The following is a 24876-nucleotide window of genomic DNA, read 5'->3' on the forward strand; positions in this document are numbered from 1 at the left end:
CAGGCCAGGCCCAGTGCCGACAAACACTCATCATAGGTTCGCCTACTAATTCCTGGAATCACTCTTGTAAACCTCCTCTGGAGCCTCTCCTGAGCCAGCACATCCTTCCTCAGATAGGATGTCAGATAAGGAGAGGAGAGGAGGAATGAAATGCAAAGCCGGAGGGAGGGATGTAGGTGGAAGGGGTGAGGGGAGGGTGATGCCTAGGGTTGCCAACTTCCTCACTCCCAAATATGGGACAAGGTGACGTCACCGCCCTGCGCCCCACGTGACCTCACCCAGCCAGCGGTTGCTGCGGAACCTGCCTCCCGGCCCGGGCGGCCGCCATTGGTGGAGCGGGAGCACGTGGTAGCTGGCTGGGAGGCGGGTTGCGTTGCCCGGGCGGCTGCCATTGGTGGAGCGGGAGCACATGGCCGCTGGCTGGGTGAGGTCATGTGGGGCGCGGGGCAGTGACGTCACCCTTTGTCTCTTATTTGGGAGTGAGGATGTTGGCAACCCTACTAATATGGGACAAGGGCGGTCCCGTACGGGACAAACTAATTTAGCCCAAAATACAGGATGTCCCGGCTAATACGGGACAGTTGGCAATCCTGCAAATCACACACCCTGTAAATTGTGACCAGAGAAAACAAATTTAGCCTTGTGGTTAGTTGGCTGCACTGTCAAAACCATGAACTAAGTAGGATGAATGGAGTAAGGTTACATATTGCTTTGTTCCTCGTAGATGTTTCCAACTTGGATCAGATAGAAGTGGAGAGTAATTTCATTCAAAAACATTCATGGCTTTAACTGCAAGTCCGGAGTCTTGATCTTTTCACAAACTCCACATTGGGAGGTCATGTTGCAGTTATATAAGACGTTGGTGAGACCGCATTTGGAATATTGTGTTCAGTTCTGGGCACCATGATATAGGAAAGACATTGTCAAGCTTGAAAAGGTTCAGGAAAGATTTACCAGGATGTTGCCAGGACTAGAGCGTGTGAGCTTTCGGGAGAGGTTGAGTAGGCTGGGTCTCTATTCCATGGAGCGTAGGAGGATGAGGGGTGATCTTATAGAGGTGTATAAGATCATGAGAGGAATAGATCGGGTAGATGCACAGAGTCTTTTACCCAGAGTAGAGGAATCGAGGACCAGAGGACATAGGTTCAAGGTGAAGGGGAAAAGATTTAATAGGAATCCGAGAGGTAACTTTTTCATGCAGAGGGTGGTGGGTGGATGGAACAAGCTGCCAGAGGAGGTAGTTGAGGCTGGGACTATCCCATCGTTTAAGAAACAGTTGGACAGGTACATGGATAGGACAGGTTTGGAGGGATATGGACCAAGCGCAGGCAAGTAGGACTAGGATAGCTGGGACATTGTTGGCCGGTGTGGGCAAGTTGGGCCGAAGGGCCTGTTTCCACACTGTATCACTCTGTGATTCTTTCTATGATTCTATTTAATGGAATGTCGCACATTTCATAGATTGACCCTTATTCTTCTAATCAGTAGGGCCAGTAATACTTATGGAATTAAAGCCATATCAAACCATAAAACATGCTTTATCTCTGGTTTCTAAATGGGTTACATTAACTGACAAAAGAACTGTAAACATTCAAGGCATCTGTAGACTTCTGTTAAACTAACATGCTAAACTGTTGCTGTTAGTTCCATTAAAACAATTTTTTGTTTAAATATTTCAAGTAGCACTGAAGGTATAAGAGGCAGGGAATTTTTCAGATTGACAGATGATTAAAAATAACTAATCTTACTATACTGGGAACAAGGATTGTTTATCCTCCTTTTCAGTTTGAATAATAATGATAAATGACTCCAAAAGATGACTTTTATTGGAGGGCAACTTTGCCTGACCGTAAAGACTGCACTTTGAGTTTTGAAGATAGGTTGTTTGTGGAGGGGAGTGGGCCCACACTGTGGACCCATACTTATTGAAACCGTGAAACCATTTTTGCAACCAGATTTAATTTGGGTTTGGAATATTGGCGTCACTTACAATAGATGTGTTGTGAGTTTACACTTTGTACTCTACATGAAACATTTTTTTTGTGCTCACAATGTTCTTGAGCGGGCACTGATTACAAAGATTTCTGGGTTCACTGAGTGTTAATGGTAACAGGAAGAAATTTCTGTTTGTGGCCATTTCAGGCAAGTCCTATTGATGATCATGCTGAGGAGATTAGCAGCTAGTGCCTTCAACATTTCTCTGTTAAGGCTGTTATTAAATGAAATTGCAGTAGGAAGATAACATTAAAATATTTTCTTAATTGTTTAAGGCCTGTAATTTGCTAGTTTGCGGCATTCCTTTTCTGGGGTCTATCCAAGAAAAAAAAATGTTTTTTTTGTGTGACAGAGTATTTATCTTCCATTTGTCTGTGTTGCTTAAAAATAGCATTGCGTGGGTTTTCTCCGAGATCTTCGGTTTCCTCCCACACTCCAAAGACGTACAGGTATGTAGGTTAATTGGCTGGGTAAATGTAAAAATTGTCCCTAGTGGGTGTAGGATAGTGTTAATGTACGGGGATCACTGGGCGGCACGGACTTGGAGGGCCGAAAAGGCCTGTTTCCGGCTGTAGATATATGATGATGATGTATGATGATGATGAAGTTCCCGCAGACACAAGGAAATGCAGATGCTGGAATCTTGGAGCAAAACACAAAGTGCTGGAGGAACTCAGTAGTTCAGGCAGCATCTGCGGAGGGAATGTACAGGTGGCATTTTGGGTTGGGACCCTTCATCAGACTCAAAAGTATTTCCATTCCTGAAACTTATTTTAGCTATTGACGAATAATGAAAGGCCTGGATAGAGTAGATGTGGAGAGGATGTTTCCACTAGTGGGAGAGTCCAGGACCAGGGGCCATATCTTCAGAATAAAAGAACATACCTTTAGAAAGGATATGAGGAGGGATTTCTTTAATCAGAGGGTGTTGAATCTGTGGAATTCATTGCCACAGAAGGCTTTGGAGGCTGTCAATGGATATTGATGGAGGTGGAGAGTGATAGGTTTTTGATCAGTACGGTTGTCAGGGGTTATGGGGAGAAGGCAGGTGAATGGAGTTGAGAGTGAGAGATAGATCAGCCATGGCTGAATGGTGGAGTAGACCTGATGGGCCGAATGGCCCAATTCTGTTCCTACAACTTATGAAGTCTTTACAAACACAGAAATGAGTATCAATTTCAGCAATAGACACCTCCCAACAGATTCTACAACTCATTGAAAAACCAAGGCTAATTTTCAGCGGCCGATTGACCTGGCAACTCGCACCACTCTGTGGCAGGAGACTGGTACAAGCAGAGGAAGCCCACATGGTCACAGGGAGAGCATGCAAACTCCACACAGACAGCACCCAATGTCAGGATCCAACCCAGGTCTTTGCTGCTACAAGGCAGTAGTTCCTCTAGCTCTACAAGTCTTGGAGGAAAAAAATGTGGGAGAAATGAGGATGTTTACAAGAAAGAGAACAATATTGGTCTGAGTTTAGGGGGGAAATTTAAGAGGTTGGGTATAACATAACGTTGTGTCACTCGTAAACAAATGTATAATGTCTCATGTTTGCAATTCATGTACACAATGAATGTAGTCTATCATTAAGACCTAAACACCAGATGAATACTCTGCCTTGTGTTACCAGAGAATTTGACAAAGCATCTGTTTGACAGGATACAGTGATTTTCGATTTTCAAGATGAAACGGAGCAAAATTGCAATGATATGATTTATTTTCTGCAGTGCAGAGTATTTTAAGTTATTTACATTGAGAACTTATTTTATGTCTGGCACTTACATCAGCTGAAGCTAATGCAGACACTTTCACCAGACTGGTTTTGATTCCTTGGATTCTCTTCCTTGCTACTGCTGACTCTCTATGTTCATGGACAAGCAAGTAAAAGTAGGAAAGAAAAATGTGTAGGAAAAAAAAATGCAGATGCTGGTTTAAATCGAAGGTGGACACAAAATGCTGGAGTCTGAAGAAGTGGCCTCGACCAAAACGTCACCCATTCCTTCTCTCCCGAGATGCTGCCTGACCCGCTGAGTTACTCCAGCTTTTTGTGTCTACCTAGGAAAGAAAAATGTTCTCTGGAACACTGGAGGTTGTGGGGAGTCTCTCTCACTGAAAAAGTTTTTCCTCATCTCCATTCTAAAATTATCATGAGATTATAAGTGATAGGAGTAGAATTAGGCCATTCGGCCCATCAAGTCTACTCCGCCATTCAATCATGGCTGATCTATCTCACCCTCCTAACCCCATTCTCCTGCCTTCTCCCCATAACCACTGACACCCGCACTAATCAAGTATCTATCTATCTCTGCCTTAAAAATATCCACTGATTTGGCCTCCACTTAGGGTTGCCAACTGTCCCGTATTAGCCGGGACATCCTGTATTTTGGGCTAAATTGGGTTGTCCCGTACGGGACCGCCCTTGTCCTGTATTAGGCCCGGGGGGCGCTGTAGGCCCGGACACTGTAGGCCCAGGGGCCGCTGTAGGCCCGGACAGTGTAGGTCCAGAGGCCCGGGCACCGCCTAACGGAGGTTGCGTACACACGGAGCAACACACGTCCCGGCCTGAGTGGCGGCCATTGGTAGGAGTGGGAGCACGTGGCCGCTGGCTGGGTGAGATCACGTGGGGCGGTGACATCACCTTTTGTCCCTTATTTGGGAGTGAGAAAGTTGGCAACCCTAAATATAACATAACAAAAAAAATCAATAAATTAGTGACCACAATACGAGTGAAAAAGCCCCATAGTCCTTAGTGCATCCAATAGACAATAGACAATAGGTGCAGGAGGAGGCCACTCGGCCCTTCGAGCCAGCACCGCTATTCAACGTGATCATGGCTGATCATTCACAATCAGTACCCCGTTCCTGCCCTCTCCCCATACCCCCTGACTCCGCTATCCTTAAGAGCTCTATCTAGCTCTCTCTTGAATGCATTCAGAGACTTGGCCTCCACTGCCTTCTGTGGCAGAGAATTCCAAGTAAAAACAACTCTCTCACTGAAAAAGTTTTTCCTCATCTCCGTTCTAAATGGCCTACCCCTGATTTATAAACTGTGACCCCTGACTCCAAAGACAGTCCTTTCAAGTTCATAGTTGAGGTTAATGGTGTTCGAGATCATGTTGAGTGCTGTAAGAAGCTGTGCTGGAATCTGATGAGACTAGATCATCAGGGGTCTTTAGAGAGGAGGTGGAGAATTATTTGGAAAGATCAGGCAATTGAGAGCTGTGGGTATCTGGCACTGCAGAGGAGATGAGGCCTGGGCAGATCGGTACTGAGGTTGGCGTGAGGGATCACGCGGCCTGCTCCTGCTTCTAGTTTATTCACTTCTTTTGCTCTTTTCAGAAGGATTCTCCAAACAAAAACAAAAATCTGATTTTTCTGCTAAGTATTTCAAACATCACGGGGAAGTATCTGTGTTAAATGCAGTCCCAATCCACAGGGTGACACTGTTGTTGCGGTGGTTATTGTAAGCAGTCTTGAAGGTGAAGGCGGATGATTGATTGTTTCAACTAAATTTGTCCTACATTTAAGTGTGTAGTGCCATGACCCCTTTCATGGACTCTGCTGTGTTGTAGAGCAGTATTGAATTACGCTACATTGTAAATGAACCGGCTGGAGAGAATGAATGGAAGGGGAGAGATTACGAGTAGATAGATGAGACCTTGCCTGGATTGGTGCACTGCCTCTCAGCTTGGCAGCTCTCATGTACCTGACTCTGAGAAGGCATTTAAGTCTGAGTGTCACCATGCCAGGATGGTCTTACAGTCACTGGCTGCCAGTGGATCTTCACTGGCTGATTTAGTTTCACTCAGCCCAATACCTTTTGTTAAAGATAGCAAAGAATGCTTGCAGTTTGCCAAATAGCTCATTTCTAAGATTCAGGGAAGCAAGGTAACTTTGTCTAAGTTGTCACTGGTGACATGGTTATTTAAACAAAAAGTTATTTTAACTGTCCTTCCTAGTCTGTATTTAAATGATAATGTTTCCCTGGGAACTGCCAAATACTTAGCATGCAGTAATGAGACTAAATTAGGTCCTATAAATTTTAAATCTATAAATTTTAAGCTGTAAATTGAGGCATTGAAGCAAAGGTCCCTATTCCATAGAATCATAGAAAATAGGTGCAGGAGAAGGCCATTTGGCCCTTCGAGCCAGCACCACCATTCATTGTGATCATGGCTGATCGTCCACAATCAGTAACCCGTGCCTGCCTTCTCCCCATATCCCTTGAATCTGCTAGCCCCTAGAGCTCTATCTAACTCTCTTTTAAATTCATCCAGTGAATTGGCCTCCACTTCCTTCTGTGGCAGAGAATTCCACAAATTCATAACTCTTTGGGTGAAAAAGTTTTTTCTTATCTCAGTTTTAAATGGCCTCCCCTTTATTCTTAGACTGTGGGCCCTGGTTCTGGACTCCCGCAACATTGGGAACATTTTTCCTGCATCTAGCTTGTCCAGTCTTTTCATAGTTTTATATGTTTCTATAAGATCCCCTCTCATCCTAGCCCTGGCAACATCCTTATTAATCTTCTCTGTACTCTTTCCAGCTTGACTACATCTTTTCTATAGCATGGTGCCCAGAACTGAACACATTACTCTAAATGCGGCCTCACCAACGTTTTATACAACTGGCACATGACCTCCCAACTTCTCTACTCAATACTCTGACAGATGAAGGTCAATGTGCCAAACTCCTCTTTGACCACCCTATCTACCTGCGACTCCATCTTCAAGGAACCATGCACCTGCACTCCTGGATCGCTCTGCCCTACATCACTCCCCAGAGTCCTACCAATCTGTGTAGGTCCTGCACATATTGGACTTTGCAAAATGTACCACCTCACATTTCTCTTGCAGAAGAGTAGGTGCTGGTGATCTTAACTCACATAAAGGTGGCTAAATCTCTGGGGCCTGACCAACCTCTAAACCACGGTGGCGCAACGGTAGAGTTGCTGCTTTACAGCGAATGCAGCGCCGGAGACTCAGGTTCGATCCTGACTACGGGTGCTGTACTGTAAGGAGTTTGTACGTTCTTCCCGTGACCTGCGTGGGTTTTCTCCGAGATCTTCGGTTTCCTCCCACACTCCAAAGACGTACAGGTATGTAGGTTAATTAGACTGGGTAAATGTAAAAATTGTCCCTAGTGTGTGTAGGATAGTGTTAATGTGCAGGGATCGCTGGGCGGCGCGGACTTGGTGGGCCGAAAAGGCCTGTTTCCGCGCTGTATCTGAAATATAAAAATATATATATATAAAACCTCATGAATACCCAGCCCTGCACCATCCGCTTCTATCTCCTTCCCAAAATCCACAAACTAGACTGCCTTGGAAGACTCATTGTTTCAGACTGCTCCTGTCCAAAAGAACGCATCTCAAAACACTTTCAATCCATCTTATTTCCTGTTGTCCAATCTCGTCTAAACTACATCCAAGATACCTCTCATGCCCTTCAACACTACAATAACTTTCCATTTCTAGGCTCCCACAGCCTCATCTTTACAATGGACATACAGTCCCTTCACAACTCCACCCCCCACCAGTTAGGGCTAAATGTTCTCTGTTTTTTTTCTAGAACAGAGACCCAATCAGTCAACTATCCCACCCAGATCCTCCTTTGTTCTACCCCCCACTCCATCCCCCATGCCAAGTACTCCTTTGTCCTAAAGATGACCGTAGGTCTGTAGAAAGCACAATGTGTGTTAGTAGGGATGAAATGTCATATGTAAGAACACATTAAATATGAGATGACAGAATTGAGATAAAGAATATTTTGCATTAGGGAGCATCTGGAAAGAGGAGCACTAAATGTAAAGAGGATTTAAAAAACATACGAGTCCGAAGAAAGGTTCCGACCTGAAACGTCACCGATTCCTTCCCTCCAGAGATGCTGCCTGTCCCGCTGAGTTACTCCAGCATTTTGTGTCTATCTTCGGTATAAACCAGCATCTACAGTTCCTTCCGACATAAAAAAATATGAACTGGTTGGACCAATCCAGGTGCTTCTACATTTGTAATTTCTAATTAATCTTTGCAATTTCTAAATAATCTTTGTAATTTCTAATTAATCTTTTTAATTCTGCCATTTTACAGTATTGTTATTCCATTTGAGGTTATTGAAACTGCACTTTCTTTTTCACACAAAGGGTGGTGGGTGTATGGAACGAGCTGCCAGAGGAGGTAGTTGAGGTTGGGATTGTCCCAACAATTAAGAAGCAGTTAGACAGGTACATGGATAGGACAGGTTTGGAGGGATATGGACCAAACACAGGCAGGTGGGACTAGTGCAGCTGGGACATGTTGGCTGGTATGGGCAAGTTGGGCCGAAAGGCCTGTTTCCACTGTCACTCTACGACTCTATGATTCTACGACTTATGCTTTAATGAATGCCGGATAAAGTTCTGTGCACAACTAAAGCGCAAGTAATTGCTACCTCGTACCAGAACACTGAAGTTGCTTGCCAGACCACCAGGAGTTTGGCCATCAACATTGGGGTGTGAACTTGATGTGTGTATCTCTCCCCAGGTGGATGCATTGAGGCTTCGGCTGGAAGAGAAGGAAAGCTTTCTGAACAAAAAGACAAAACAACTGCAGGACCTTACAGAGGAAAAGGGAACACTTGCAGGAGAAATCCGTGATATGAAGGATATGCTGGAAGTGAAAGAGAGAAAGATCAATGTTCTCCAGAAAAAGGTAGGCCATGGAAATAAAACAAGACATAATCTTCTACTTTTCACCTTTAGGACTCTATTCCTTGGAACGGTAATTATTCATTGTTTTTACGCAATTCTATCTAGAAAGTTGTAATCAACTACACCTTTTCTGTATCAAGTCACTTTTTAGTTTAGTTTATAATTGTCACGTGTATCGAGGTACAGTAAAAAGCTTTCTTTGCATGCTACCCATTCAAATAAAAAACTCTGCATGAATACAATCAAGCCATCCACAGACAAAGGGCACAACATTTAATGCAAGATATAACATTGAAATCATTTTGAAATCATTTTGATAATATTTTAAACTTTATTTCCAAGCTTTACAAGCAGCTACTCTATGTTTAATTCCCACCTGAATGATCACTCTTCGTCATATTCCTTAAATATTTGCAACTCTAATAGTATTAAACAAATTACTGGCAATGCAGTTTTTTGTAGAGAAAATATTTGTCTGCTTATTGCTGCAACTCTTTGTCACAGAGACTCTTCCCCATGTCTTAACAAATTTGTGTTAAATTTTCAGCGATTGTCTCTTGCTGCATAATTCATAACTTGCTACTCAGTTCTGAAATCCCCTCCTTTTCCCCAGTCTCTCCTGAATACAGCCTTTGTTTGAGTTTAAGTTTGGAGATACAGCACAGAAACAGGCCCGTTGGCCCACCAAGCCCACGCCAACCATTAATCATCAGTTCACGCTAGTTTTATGTTATCTTACTTTCACATCCACTCCCTGCACACTAGGGGGAATTTACAGAGGCCAATCAACCTACAAACCTGCACGTCTTTGAGATGTGGGAGGAAGCCCAAACAGTCACAGGGAGGTTGTGCAAACTCCACGTAGGCAACAACCGAGGTCAGGATCGAACCGGGTCTCTGGTGCTGTGAGGCAGCAGCTCTACCAGCTGCGTTGTTCTTTCTGCTCGTGTTATTTTTGCTCTTTAAGCTGAAACGATGCTATTGTCTCCATTGCATCAATTGTCCCTTCCCCCAGGTCAATTATTGGAAATAAATCGTCTATAAATCTCTCACATTCCTCAGCCCCTATGAGCATTGCTTTCCTTTGGGTCAATTCTCTCCTTCTCATAATCCATATCCAAGGCCCACGCGAGCCTTTTGAAAACTGGAGCTCAGATCACATACATATGAACCATTTAAAAAATATTTCATCTTCCTTCTCCTTGTGTCGTTTGGATCCTAATTTGAAAGTGTTTATAAACTTATAAACTCCACACAGCATTAAAATAGTTTCTAAAAGCTTTCCTTCCCCGATCTCTTCTCTTCCCCCACCCCCAATATTTGTAAAGGGTTTAAAGATGCTGTAGAAGGGGCCAAGATAAAGAACATAAATAACAAAGGCGAGGATGACACAAGGGGACAAGATGAGCTTCAGTGAGAGGTTAAACAAACAATTAGAAAGCAAACAGGGAATATAAAAATACCAATGAATGCTAAAAACAAGGTAAGATATTCCATGAGCACATAAATAACAAAGTTAAGATAGGGGTAGGGCAATCAAAGGATGAGTAACATAGACTCACTGGAGATGAGACTGAATTGGCAAGGATGTTAAATAGATCAATTGCCTCGGTTTTTGAAGAGGTTACCAAAGAGAAGATGACAACAGGATAGAAATTAGGTAAGGACGGACGCAAGGAACTGCAGATGCTGGTTTAGGGGAAAAAACACAAAGTGCAGGAGTAACTCAGTGGATCAAGCAACATCTGTGGAGAATAGGGATAGGGGATGTTTTGGGTTGGGACCCTTCTTCAGAGCATGGTGCAGCATTTAATACATAGAGATTAGAATTAACAGGCAAAGTAATCAAACTTAAGGAGAAGAGCCTGGTTCTGATGGATTGCATCTTTGGGCATGGCAGGTACCTTTATCCATATTGGAACATTCAAGCAAACAAAAACGAATGAATGGCAAAGAGCAAGTATCTTCTTTTCCACAAAGGAAGACAGAAATAATCTTGGGAATTGTAGATCAGTTATTGGACAGTAAATGGAACAAAACTACATAGAATTAGATTAGATCTTTTCAGAAAATTCAAAGGATTCTAGGTGATAGTTTTGTGGCTTTCATTGAAACACAGAAAATAGGTGCAGGAGTAGGCCATTCGGCCCTTCGAGCCAGCACCGCCATTCAATATGATCATGGCTGATCATCCAAAATCAGTACCCCGTTCCTGATTTCCCCCCATTTCCCTTGATTATGTTAGCCGTAAGAGCTAAATCTAACTCTCCCTTGAAAACATCCAATGAATTGTCCTCCACTGCCTTTTGTGGCAGAGAATTCCACAGATTCACAACTCTGTGAATCACCTTTCAGAAGATCTCGAATAAGATGCCATTTGAGAATTCTTAGCTCGGAGTGTAGAAATGGGGAACAGTAGATCGAAGTATGATTGTCCAGGTAAAATAATTGGTTACAAAAATTGAAGGTGTGCTGTTGGAGTTTGTAATTGGTAGGAAATGGGGAAGCACAACAATAACGTGATAACTACACCACAGTTGCATCACATACATAGGCTTGCTCAAGTGCAAATTTAATGGGGCATGACATTCAAAATAATAATGCTTCAATTTAGAATGAGCAAAGATTTTGCTTATTTTATGGAAGATGAAACAAAAAATTAAAAGCAACAACAACACAAAACAAATGGGAATACAAATAAGTAAATTTCTTTCAAACTACTCACCGAATATTGCAATTGGTTTTTAGAGGGGATAGAATTATATTTTGAAAGAACTTGAAATACCCTCGACTGCACGGTGGCACAGCGGTAGAGTTGCTGCCTGACAGCGCAAGAGACCCAGGTTCGATCCTGACTACGGGTGCTGCTTTATGAAGTTTGTACGTTCTCCCCGTGACCTGTGTGGGTTTTCTTCAGGATCTCCGGTTTCCTCTCACACTCCAAAGACGTGCAGGTTGTAGTTTAATTGGCTAGGTATAATTACAAACTGTCCCAGGGTGTATAGGATAGTGTTAGTGTGCGGGGATTGTTGGTCATAACGGACTCAGTTTTCAGAATCGTGAAATAGTTTTCAGAAGTTTTATTTCCATCCTAGAAGGATCTGTCCCTTAGGATTTTTGATTTGGTTAATATTCTGTTGAAGCCTTCATGTCCTCACCTTGTTAAACTTAATAGAAATGCTTAGTATAATAAACATTAAAAAAAATAGAAAATAGGTGCAGCATCGAAAATTCGAGCCAGCATCTCCATTCAATATGATCATGGCTGATCATCCAGAATCAGTACCCCTTTCCTGCTTTATCCCCATATCCCTTGATTCTGTTAGCCCCAAGAGCTAAATCTAACTCTCTCTTGAATACATAATGAGGTTGTTACTGAGTAAATAGTCACAAAAAGCTGGAGTAACTCAGCTTGACAGGCAGCATCACTGGAGAGAAGGAATGTCTGACATTTCAGGTCGAGGCCCTTCTTCAGTCTGAAGAAGGGTCTTGACCCGAAACGTCATCCATTCCTTCTCTCCAGAGATGCAGCCTGTCCCGCTGAGTTACTCCAGCTTTTTGGGTCTATCTTCGGTTTAAACCAGCAGCTGCAGTTCCTTCTTACACAATGTTACTGAGTAGTTCTTTCTGTAGCATTGAAAATTAGGATAGTGAGGAAGCTCCCAGTCTTGCTTCACATGGATAGAGTCCTAGTTATACACTATGGACCCTTTGGTCCAACTTGCCCATGCCGACCGGATGCCCCATCTCTGCTAGTCCCACCTGCCCGTGTTTGGCCCATATCCCGCTAAACCTTTCCTAGCCATGTGACTTGCCAAATTACTTTCAAATGGTATTATAGTAGCTGCCTCAACTACCTCCTCGGTCGGGCAGCTTGTTCCATATACCCACCACTCACTGTGTGAAAAAGTTGCCCCGCAGATTCCTATTAAATCTTCCCCCTCTCTTAAACCTATGTCCCTTGGCTCTTGATTCGGTGCATTTATGCTATCTATTCTGCTCATGGTTTTTTGCACCAGTCTAAGATCACCCCTCAGCTACACCTGCATCAGACAAGACTTTGCACCTAATTACAAGGCAAAAGATATGATCAAATGCAAGTATGCCTCAGGACGCTATGAGAACGCACGTGTAATGGTGAGGGAAATATTTATTTTCTCTGCGTTCAACACAACTAAATGGGGAAATATGTGTCAACAAAGCAATTAATTAATTTCATTTTTCATTACTTTGATGTCCATTTAGTAGTGTGTACTAAAAGAGACAGATTAAAGCACTCACAAGGAACAACTGTTTCCAATTTAGGGTCTGTGGTGATTTTTCTGAGCACCTGTAGGTCTAGTGGTATCTCTGTGACCTTCCTCATGTGGGGATAATGTGATCTTTTGTTCCTGATGGCATAAATCTGTTCTTTGCATGATAGTAGTTCCAGCTAAATGCTATTTCCTGTGATTTCATAGCAGAGCATGCATAGTTTAATTACTTCCTTCCTGCTCTATCCTGAGTATAAAAGAGTGTATTACATCTATCTAAATTTATCTCACTTTTCACTTTGGTTAGACATGAGTGAATAACTTAATATTAATAGTGATGCAAAAAACACTCGTGGTTTCCACCACAAAATAGAGAAAGCTTTGCAATCGTGAATATTTAATATGCGTTGTATTTAGAGTTGTGTTCCTTGTGTGTTGTCCATGAATTTAACAATTATGGAATCCTTTCAAAATATTTTTCTCTGGATAATAGTTAATTCCTGTTAGCTTACATGTTTTTTTTAATAATGATTGATAAAATAAGCCCATTTAAAAAATGTTGTGTGCAGAATGTTACCTCAATCTATTGGTTGTTGGTTTGACGTGTGGTCAATGAGTTATGTTGGGATGAGCATTTGATGAGAATTTACTAAAGAAGAGTGTGGGTAGGAACTGCAGATGCTGGTTTAAACAGTAGTTCCAAAATGCTGGAGTAACTCAGTGGGACAGGCAACAACTCTGGGGAGAAGGAAGGGTGACGTTTCGGGTTGAGACCCTTCTTCAGCACTTCGATGCAGACAGAAGCAGGTTCCTGCCTTGAAAGTTCTTGGGATCCACAGTCAATTTTGAATTTGAATTTAGTTTATTGTCACGTGCATCGAGGTATGGTGAAAAGCTTTCGTTGTGTGCTAACCAGCCAGCGGAAAGGCAATCTTCTTACACCCCAGCGGTATGAATATTGACTGTAGAGGCCCAGAGGAAACGCACCGCGCGCAAGGCCCGGGCTACCTCCACTTCCACTGCAGCACCCATCCACTTGTGTCCTACGTTTGGGCGTGCCTTCCGGGCCCGGATTGGCCTCACCAGTCACTTCCGGACCCACAGTCACCAATCCTCCAACTGAAAGTGAAGTCATGGTCATCTTCCAACCCGAAGGACGAACAACAACATGAATATTCACTTCTCTATCTTCAAGTAACCTTTGCCTTCCCTCTCTCTCTCCATCCCTCCCCTTCCCAGTTCTCCAAGTAGTCTGACTGTCCTCGTTTACATTTTATCTCTGCTTTGTTGTTACCTTCTCCAAGCTAACAATGACCAATTCTACATTTTCCTTGATCTCCATCCCCTTTGCCTCGTTTTCACACCTTACATTTCTTTATCTCTGTATCTCCCTCTCCCCTCATTCAGTCTGACCCGAAACGTCACCCATTCCTTCTCTCCAGAGATGCTGCCTGTCCCGCTGAGTAACTCCAGCATTTTGTGTCTATCTTCTTACTAAAGAAGAGTATTGGTTGAATTTGGGGGTTGCATTTGTTAGTCTGTAAAATTTGACTAAAATTATTTATTTTCCCATTTTTATCCTATAATAATATTGGGCATTTCAGTAAATGCCAGTCATCCTGATCCTAATAATATTTGTATTTCAAAGTGTTTGGTGATCCTGCAGCTTTCTCCATCTAGATGATGGTTGTACATTTATTCCAATGAGAGTATTAGGTTAAGTTATGAAAGCAAATACTTCAATATGTTTTGATTAATAAGCAATGAAACTTTATTTCAGTATTTGCCGTCTCTGTTTTCACTATTATTTCCATCTTATTAGACATTTTGCAGTTCAGTTCATTTTATTGTCATGTGTGGAGTACAGTGAAAAGCGTTTTGTTGCGTGCTAACCAGTCAGCAGAAAGACAATACATGGTTACAATCGATCCATTTACAATGTACAGATACATGATAAGGGAATAACGTTTATTGCAAGGTAAAGCCAGCAAACTCCGATCAAGGATAGTCCGAGGGTCACCAAAGAGATGATAGTTCAGGACAGCTCTCTGGTTGTGGTAGGATGATTCAGTTGCCTGATAACAGCTGGGAAGAAGTTGCCCCTGAATCTGGAGGTGGCTGTTCAATTTGCTCCGATTCCTACTGAATGACAATTTTTTTACCCCAACCCTTAATCTATTTTCAAAATGCCTGGATTGCCACAACCATTCGAAGGGTGGATCAAACATCCTGCTTATGGGAAGGTGGTTAGCAAATATCAAGTCATTCCATTTATCACCATTTTCTCAGCAATGGAAACCTACTTGAAAAAGATAGTCATTCATTCACACAAAACTAATGATCAGCTTGCCTGAAGCTTTTAGACATATATTCCACCATTTTGTTCATGTATGGTCCATTTAGTTCTATACAGTTAAAATGGACGGGCTGAACAAGTTTCAGTACCACAGTACGTGGTGTCAAGAATGCAAGGCAACATGAGTGTGCGCATAAATTTATCCATGGCATAATTTATAAAATGTTCACTGACTCGAATTAAATAGCGGTGAGCACCAGAGAGAAACTTAATTACTGAACTGAGAGAAAAGCCCAGAATGGGAATTAAAATTCAAGTGATGATTTTAACTCTCATTTCCCAACCTGTAATTATTTCAGTGCACAGAGTGGCAGTCTCATAAAGACCTTTTACCATCCTCGCGTCTTGTGAATTGCCTGCAGAGTAGGAATTCTGTATGGATGTTCCGCTGTCGAATTCTCCGAGACAATGTGAGTGTGATTGTGTGCCTCCGGGACACTCTAAGGGTGTAGCTGCTACCCTGAGCTCCCACCTCCATTTGCCACCCAACCTCACGGAGTTTGTGCTACGCTTCATCACTAGACTGGCTTTTACAATAGACAATAGACAATAGGTGCAGGAGGAGGCCATTCGGCCCTCCGAGCCAGCACCGCCATTCAATGTGATCATGGCTGATCATTCTCAATCAGTACCCAGTTCCTGCCTTCTCCCCATACCCCCTGACTCCGCTATCGTTAACAGCTCTATCTAGCTCTCTCTTGAATGCATTCAGAGAATTGGCCTCCACTGCCTTCTGAGGCAGAGAATTCCACAGATTCACAACTCTCTGACTGAAAAAGTTTTTCCTCATCTCAGTTCTAAATGGCCGACCCCTTATTCTTAAACTGTGGCCCCTTGTTCTGGACTCCCCCAACATTGGGAACATGTTGGGCCACTTGATTGATCTAGGGTCGAGGTGGACATGCAACATCCTGATATCCGTTTTAGAAAGGCAGCTTGCTGAAAGCACAAGAAGCTAAACTGTTAATAAACACAGAGTGCTGGAGTAACTCAGCGGGTCAGGCAGCATCTGTGGACAACATGGATAGGTGACGTTTCACAGAGTGCTGGAGTAACTCAGCGGGTCAGGCAGCATCTGTGGACAACATGGATAGCATCCACCTCCCAGTATCCACCTCCCCTCACATCCGGAATCTTGGAATCATCTTTGATCAATCCCTCTCCTTCGACAAACACATCAAACACATCACAAAGACAGCCTTCTTCCACCTCAAAAACATCGCCCGTCTCCGTCCATCCCTCTCCTCCACAGCCGCAGAAACCCTCATCCATGCCTTCATCACTTCCCGTCTGGACTATTGCAACAGCCTTATCATATCATATCATATCATATATATACAGCCGGAAACAGGCCTTTTCGGCCCTCCAAGTCCGTGCCGCCCAGCGATCCCCGTACATTAACCCTATCCTACACCCACTAGGGACAATTTTTACATTTACCCAGCCAATTAACCTACATACCTGTACGTCTTTGGAGTGTGGGAGGAAACCGAAGATCTCGGAGAAAACCCACGCAGGTCACGGGGAGAACGTACAAACTCCTTACAGTGCAGTACCCGTAGTCAGGATCGAACCTGAGTCTCCGGTGCTGCATTCGCTGTAAAGCAGCAACTCTACCGCTGCGCCACCGTGCCGCCTTCTCTATGGCTCACCCTCAAAAATCATCAGTAAACTTCAATACATTCAAAACTCCGCTGCCCGTCTACTCACCCACACCCCGATCCGTCACCATATCATCCCCGTCCTTTACAAGCTCCACTGGCTCCCCATCCCCCAGAGAATCCAGTACAAAATCCTCCTCATGACCTACAAAGCCCTCCATAACCTGGCCCCATCCTACCTGACTGACCTCCTCCACAGGCACACTCCCACCTGCACCCTCCGCTCTGCTGCTGCCAACCTTCTGTCCCCCCCATCCGGACTAAACTCAGATCCTGGGGGGACAGGGCTTTCTCCATCGCTGCTCCCACCCTCTGGAACTCACTACCCCAAACCGTCAGAGACTCCTCCTCACTCACCACATTCAAAACATCACTGAAGTCTCACCTGTTCAGCACTGCCTTCAATCACTGACCGTCACCTCACCTTCTGTCTCCTTTTTCTGTTTGCTTACTTATTTATCTATTTATTTTCTACTCTATGTTCTAGTAATCCCTGTAAAGCATCTCTGAGTGTTTGAAAAGCGCTATATAAATGTAATGCATTATTATTATTATTATTATAGGTGACGTTTCAGGTCAGAACCCTTCTATCGTCTATCTGTCACCTATCCATGTTCTCCAGAGATGCTGCCTGACCAGCTGAGTTACTCCAGCACTCTGTGAAACGTCACCTATCCATGTTCTCCAGGATGCTGGCTGTCCCGCTGAGTTACTCCAGCATTTTGTGTCTAGCTTTGGTGTAAACCAGCATCTGCAGTTCCTTCCTACATGGCTAAGCTGTTATAATGGACGCGTCGTGCCAAATACATCAAACACCAGTCCTTCATTATATTTGGAACGTTCTCCAGGCTTCCAGCACGGATGACAATAATTTTTTTTCCCCCATTTAACTTTGTGTTTGTGACCTTCTAAAGGTTTAACAGAAATCTTGTTAAATACTGTTGAAACAATTAACTTGTGACCATTGTTCTGTGCAATTTGTGCAGCACTGTTGCCTAACAAATTTTCTTGTGAACTTGCGTTCCTTTTCAAAATATAGCAGCAGAGAAAAAGTCCAATGAAACATTGCGAAATGATTCTGCTTTAGGGGGTGTTTGTGCAATACCAGATGTGTTCCATATGATACAACTTTTAATACAATGAACAAAACAGATCACAACAAACTAGCTTTTAAGTATGTAGCACAAATGCTGTTTCACATGAGCTCGGCGGTGGCCTGTTTATACTATTTCTTAGTGACGAGGAGTTCAAATAAATAAATTGTCTTATAAAGAAAAAAAATGTGAATTGATGTGGAGTCAGATGTGATATTGAGACATTGAACTGCCTGGAGCGCAGTGGTTGCCTTGTAACATGCAGCTGGAGCAGAGGCACATGGACTTGGTGTGTGTGAAGATTGTTTAAGTATTCTGCTTTGTAGTTTGTAGCACAGCATCATGTAGATAAAAGTAACTTATATCAGAATGTTTAATAAAGATTAGCCACAGTTGGATTATGTATGTGTAGGAAGGAACTGCAGATGCTGGTTTAAACCGAAGATGGACACAAAAAGCTGGAGGAACTCAGCGGGACAGGCAGCATCTCTGGAGAGAAGGTACGGGTGAGGTTTCGGGTCGAGACCCTTCTTCAGACTCCAGCATTTTGTGTCTATCTTTGGTGTAAACCAGTGGCCGCCATTGGCGGAGCGGGAGCACGTGGCCGCTGGCTGGGTGAGGTCAAGTGGGGCGCGGGGCGGTGACGTCACCCTTTGTCCCTTATTTGGGAGTGAGGAAGTTGGCAACCCTACTAATACGGGACAAGGGCGGTCCCGTACGGGACAAACTAATTTAGCCCAAAATGCGGGATGTCCCGGCTAATACGACACAGTTGGCGACCCTAGCTTTAGCAGAGGCACTTGGAGTTGGTGTGTGGGAAGATTGTTTAAGTATTCTGCTTTGTAGCACAGCATCATGTAGATCAAAGTAACTTATGTCAGAATGCTTAATAATAAAGATTAGCCACAGTTCGATTATGTACGTGTAGGAAGGAACTGCAGATGCTGGTTTAAACCGAAGATGGACACAAAAATGCTGGAGTAACTCAGTGGGTCAGGCAGCATCTCAGGAGAGAAGGAATGGGTGACAGTTCGGGCCGAGACCCTTCTTCAGACTCCTGAAGTGCGAAGAAGGGCCTCGACCCGAAACCTCACCCGTACCTTCTCTCCAGAGATGCTGCCTGACCCACTGAGTTACTCCAGCATCTTGTGTGCATCTACTGTTGGATTATTGATTTTCAGTTAATTTCTTCTTTGTAGCAGAATTTGACAGTGTGCTATTTTGGAGTTCTAAAAATAGTTCTTGAAATAAGCCTTTACTAAGGTAACAGTGGACAACCTACTCTGAATCGGTTGATAAAATAACATAAAACGACTGTTCGTCTTTGTAAGCTGCCCATGCAGTTTTGATGTTTTGTACATGAAAAGAGATGTTCCACACCTGGGCTAATGCCTAGGGAGAAGCAGAGAGCTGGGTTTTCAAACCCAAAGTCTGGAAATATTTTCGCACTTGCTGCCATTTATTTTCTGTGAGGCCCTGAATTAATTAATTAGTTAGTTCATGCACTTTGATCGATTTCTGATCTGTAGAAGTGGCAGAATCCAGTATATTGTGGAATTCTCTGCCTCAGAAGGCAGTGGAGGCCAATTCCCTGAATGCATTCAAGAGAGAGCTAGATAGAGCTCTTAAGGATAGCGGAGTCAAGGGGTATGGGGAGAAGGCAGGAACGGGGTACTGATTGAGAATGATCAGCCATGATCACATTGAATGGCGGTGCTGGCTTGAAGGGCCGAATGGCCTCCTCCTGCACCTATTGTCTATTGTCTAATTGCAAGAAGGCGGTGGGGTGGCGCAGCAGTAGAGTTGCCAGGTTCGATCCTGACTGCGGGTGCTGTCTGTACGGAGTTTGTACGTTCTCCCCATGACCTGCGTGGGTCTTCTCCGGGTGCTCAGGCTTCATCCCAGAATTTCAGTTTCCTCCCACACTCCAAAGACGTACAGGTGTGTAGGTTAATTGGCTTGGTATAAATGTAAAATTGACCCCTCGTGTGTGTAGGGTAGTGTTAATGTGCAGGGATTGCTGGTTGGTGTGGACTCGGTGGGCCGAAGGGCCTGTTTCCGCGCTGTTTCTCTAAACTAACCTAAAGATGAATTATTTGTCAAGGATGCTGTGGTTAAGGCAAACAATTTTTACATAGTCAGAAACAATGTAAAAAAAAGGCACATTATTTTTATTTTGAACTTGGAAACAAAAGGAAAAACTAATATCGCATGTTTATGTGGCTCTCAAGATTCATAGTGTGGCAGAGACAGGATGGACAGACAAAACCATTTTTTCAGGGTGAAAATGTCAATATCAGAGGGCATAGCTTGAAGGTGAGAGGGGCAAAGTTTAAAGGAGATGTGCCGGGCAAGGTTTTATACACAGAGGGTGGTGGGTGGGTCTGGACCAGGCTGCTGGAGGGGGGGGGGGGGGGGGGGGGGGGGGGTGGAGGCAGATACCATAGTGCTGTTTAAATAGGCAGATGGGTATGCAGGGCGTGGAGGGATGTGGATGATGCAGTTGAGATTGGTTTAGTTTGGCATCATGTTTGGCATGGACTTTGTGGCTTGAGGGCCTGTTCCTGTGCTGTTCCGATCTATGCTCCAGCATAATCTATGAATACTGCTTTCTGATGTATCTGTGTCTCTATATATTGTGCAGACATCAGACAAGAGTTTATTTTTATTTTATGGACTCGTTACTTAAAGCCTTTATAATGGGGATAGGATGAGTTAATTGGATAAATATTGATTTTTATTTCATGGACGTTGGCACTGCTGAGGCTGAATGCAATGGTGGAGAGCTCAGCAGGAGAATGGCGGCCGCCATTGGTGGAGCGGGAGCACGTGGCCGCTGGCTGGGTGAGGTCACGTGGGGCGCGGGGCGGTGACGTCACCCTTTGTCCCTTCTTCGGGAGTTAGGAAGTTGGCAACCCTACTAATACGGCACAAGGGCAGTCATTTGAGGGACAAAGCAATTTAGCCCAAAATACAGGATGTCCCAGCTAATACGGGACATTTGGCAACTCTAATGTGAACAGTCCATGAGCAGAAGAAACCAATCCTGAGTCAATCTGAAGAAGGGTCTCGACCCGAAACGTCACCCATTCCTTCTCTCCATACACTTAGTTTGCATAATATTTAAAGATCCTTTGAAATGGGTAGAACGTCTTCCCTCTGTAATGTTGGCCTTTCTGGTTTACATCCACACACTGGATCGTACCTGAAAATTAGTTTTTCTAATTGCCTGTTTCAAGCAGAATATCATTCTTTAGTCGTTGCTGTCAAGGGCGGTACTGTTTGCTTCACAAAGGTCAACAATCCCTGGGCTGCAAGCACTAATTTAATTCAGATGTACAGAGTTAAATTCAAACTATAAGTTAATCAGAGTTTGATTGAAGACATACATCAAAATCAAGTGTTATTAGGACCCCGATGTTAATCTACTGTCTTTCACTGTGTGATTTTCCTTAGATTTTGTATTAAACGCATTTTGGCCAGCAAATAGAACATTGTATTTAGAACAAATAGAAAATTGTATAGTGAACATAGATTCAAAAAGCTGGAGTAACTCAGCGGGACAGGCATCATCTCTGCAGAGAAGGAATGGGTGAAGTTTCGGTTGGAGATCATTCTTCAGTCTGAAGAAGGGTCTCGACCTGAAACGTCGCCCATTCCTTCTCTCCTGAGATGCTGCCTGACCTGATGAGTTACTCCAGCATTTTGTGAATAAATACCTTCGATTTGTACCAGCATCTGCAGTTATTTTCTTACACTTAAGCAAACAGAGATAAAATGTAGTCGGAGATAGTAAGACTCTTTGGAGAATTGGGAAGAGGGAGGGGTGGAGAGAGAGGGAAAGCAAGGGTTACTTGAAGTTAGAGAAGTCAATGTTCATACCGCTGGGGTTTAATCTACCCAAGCGAAATATGAGGTGCTGTTCCTCCAATTTGTGCTGGGCCTCACTCTGACAATGGAGGAGGCCCAGGACAGAAAGGTTAGATTGGGAATGTGAGGGGGAAGTTAAAGTTTTTAGCAACCAGGAGATCAGGTAGGTCTAGGAGGATTGAGCGGAGGTGTTCAGCGAAACGATCTCTTACTGCTTGCTCTTTAGCTGTTCCAGCTGACAACTTAGCAGCCCACAAACGTTGACAAGCCCAGCACTTGGCTTGCATGCGTGGCTGTGCTACCCCTTTAATAACCTGTTGTTCTGACCATTTTTCAGGTGGCTACAGGTGTGATGATGAGTTTGGTTTAGTTCAGGGACAGAGACTGGGAACAGGCCCTTCAGCCCACCAAGTCGATCACCCATTCACACTAGTTCTAAGTTATCACACTTCCACACCCACTCGCTACACACTAGGGACAATTTACAGAGGCCAGTTAATTTACGAACTCGCAAGTGTTTGGGGCGTGGGGAGAAAGCGGAGCACTGGAAGATTGCTGTCTGATTGAAGCCGGTTATTGCCTGGTCATTTAAAAAAACCGAGGAGCAGCATTACTGAGAATTTCACTGGACAAAACAGTTAACTAGGAGCAGGCAGCACGGATTTATTGGGAGGGATTGGCTAACTTGATTGAACTCATTTTTAGAAAGTACCAAGGAGGATTAATAAAGATAATGCATTTGATGTAGCCTGTGTTGATTTTAGCAAGGCCCTTGGCAAAGTTCCACATGGCAGGCCGATCGGGAAAGCAAAAGCTGTTGTGATCCAAAATAAATTAGCATATTGGATCCAAAATTGCCTCGGTGGCAGAAAGCAAAGGGTAAGAGTTTATAGAGTTCTAGTAATTGAAGTCCTTGTGCAGTGGAGCTCCATAGAGCTCAGTGCCAGGCCTGTTGTAATGATTAGGCTGCACTGTAGGAGCCATGATGAAGAACACTGGTGATACCAAAATTGGCGGAGTGGTTTGATGGTGAATCACAGGATGTCAATGGACCAAGCAGAGGGAGCAGCCATTGGAGTTCTGCATATTTGGAGAAGGCAAGCACGAGGAGTAAATGTACATTGAAGTTGTTTAGTCAGACAGTACAGAGACGGGCCATTCAGAACAACTTGACCATGCTAACCAGGTTGCCTCATCTGAGCTCATCCATTTATCTGCATTTTTTCCGTCTCTCTCTAAACCGTTCCTATCCTGGTATCTGCTCAAATGTCCTTCAAATGTTGTGTGGGACCTTCCTCAACCACTTCCTCTGGACAAAGTCCCGCCCCCTCCCCTGATATCAGTCTGAAGAAGAGTCTCGACCCGAAATGTCACCCATTCCTTCTCTCCAGAGATGCTGCCTGACCCGCTGAGTTACTCCAGCATTTTGAGTCTACCTTCGATTTAAACCAGCGTTTGCAGTTTTTTTTCCTACACATGATGTTGTTGTGAACTATGTACTTGTACGCAGATATCCCTCTGCTCTACAAGACTCCCCTGGGTCCCTGCCATTCACCGTGAAAGGTCCTGCCCTTCCCAAAATTCATCATCAACACGCACTTATCAGAATTAATTTCCATTAGCCATTGCTTGGCCCATTGCTTGGCCCGCTTGGCCCACTTGCCAAGCTGAAAATTATAGGATACTGAATAGTGGCAAAAAATACATGGATCTGAGAGCCGATGTTCATACTTCTTGAAAATAGGACAAGGAGATAAAACACTGTGCTGGAAGTATTCAGGTCAGGCAGAAGTTGTGGAGTGATCCATCAAAACTAATCTATGATCCATGCTACTGTCTTACTGACTAACTCACTACTTCCAGCATTTTTATGATTTATTTCTGACTTCCAGCACCTGCAATAATTTGGTTTCAGGCAGGTAGATGAGATGAGTGAATATCAATGCTTGCTTTTGTTGGCTGAAGCATTGAATAATTGGGCGGGGAGTTGTAAACACTGAAACGTGTAGTGGAACATATGTTTGGCCATAATGAGAGTACTGTGCGCTCTCTTGGCCATGGAGTTCGAGGAAGGATGTGACGAGATGAGAGAGGCTACATGGATTTAGAAGAACGTTGCCAGGTCCACAGGGCGAGTGAAATGTAATGATGGGAAATTGGCTGGCCTGTTGTTGTGAGTTTTGGAACAAAGAAAGCTGCAGTGAGTTGTGTTCAAGGTGAACGGTGGATTAGAGAGTGTAAACAAGGAGGCCTCATTCCTCATTGGCAAAGAGAGAGCATAGATGCATGATTACTGGTAGATTTGAAGGGGAGAAAACCACCCAGAGAAAATCTCCTTAGAGAAAACCTCTGCATCTTTCTGCCTGAAATCATCATGAAGGAGGAAGTTCTCCCTTACACAAGTCTGGGTGAGAACATGAGGAGGTTTGGTCTTTGGACTCCCGTGTTAGATTTCAGAGAATGGAATTAAGCTAAGTAGCTTTGTTTAGATTGGTTTATTATTGTCATGTGTATCGAGGTACAAGGAAAAGCTATTGTGTGCTATCCAGTCAAAGAAAAGACTATACATGATTACAATAAAGCCATCCACCGTGTACGGATATGGGATAAAGGGTACAACATTTATGGCAAGATAAAGTCCTTGTTCGAAAGTCTCCAATGAGGCAGATGGGAGGTCAGGACGACACTCTGTTGGTGAAAGGACAGTTCAGTTTCCTGGTGACAGTTGGGAAGAAACTGCCCGAAGTGTGCGTTTTCAAACTTCAGTACCTCTTGCCTGAGGGGAGAGGGGAGAACAGGGAGTAACCGATGGGTGAGAATGGTCCTTGATTATGCTGCTGGCCTTGCCGAGGCAGCGTGAAGTCTGACGGAATAGCTGTTTTTTAAAATAGAATGGACAAGACCGGCTAAACATTCAAGATTCCATGTGTATGAAGGAACTGCAGGTGCTGGTTTAAACT

At 43.8% G+C, this 24876-nt stretch overlaps 1 protein-coding gene across 12 annotated transcripts in view; it reads left to right on the forward strand.

Annotated features, from left to right (window-relative positions):
- LOC144601969 (ERC protein 2) overlaps nt 1-24876 on the forward strand; it is a 552614-nt gene that overhangs the window by 172626 nt on the left and 355112 nt on the right. For all 12 annotated transcript variants that reach the window (XM_078414628.1, XM_078414617.1, XM_078414626.1 and 9 more), the window contains one exon: nt 8516-8683. In XM_078414628.1, the coding sequence (XP_078270754.1) occupies nt 8516-8683 (168 nt within the window). The remainder of the gene's footprint in view (nt 1-8515; nt 8684-24876) is intronic.

This window comes from Rhinoraja longicauda, chromosome 17 (genome assembly GCF_053455715.1).
Source record: "Rhinoraja longicauda isolate Sanriku21f chromosome 17, sRhiLon1.1, whole genome shotgun sequence".
Classification (NCBI taxonomy): Eukaryota; Metazoa; Chordata; class Chondrichthyes; order Rajiformes; family Arhynchobatidae; genus Rhinoraja; species Rhinoraja longicauda.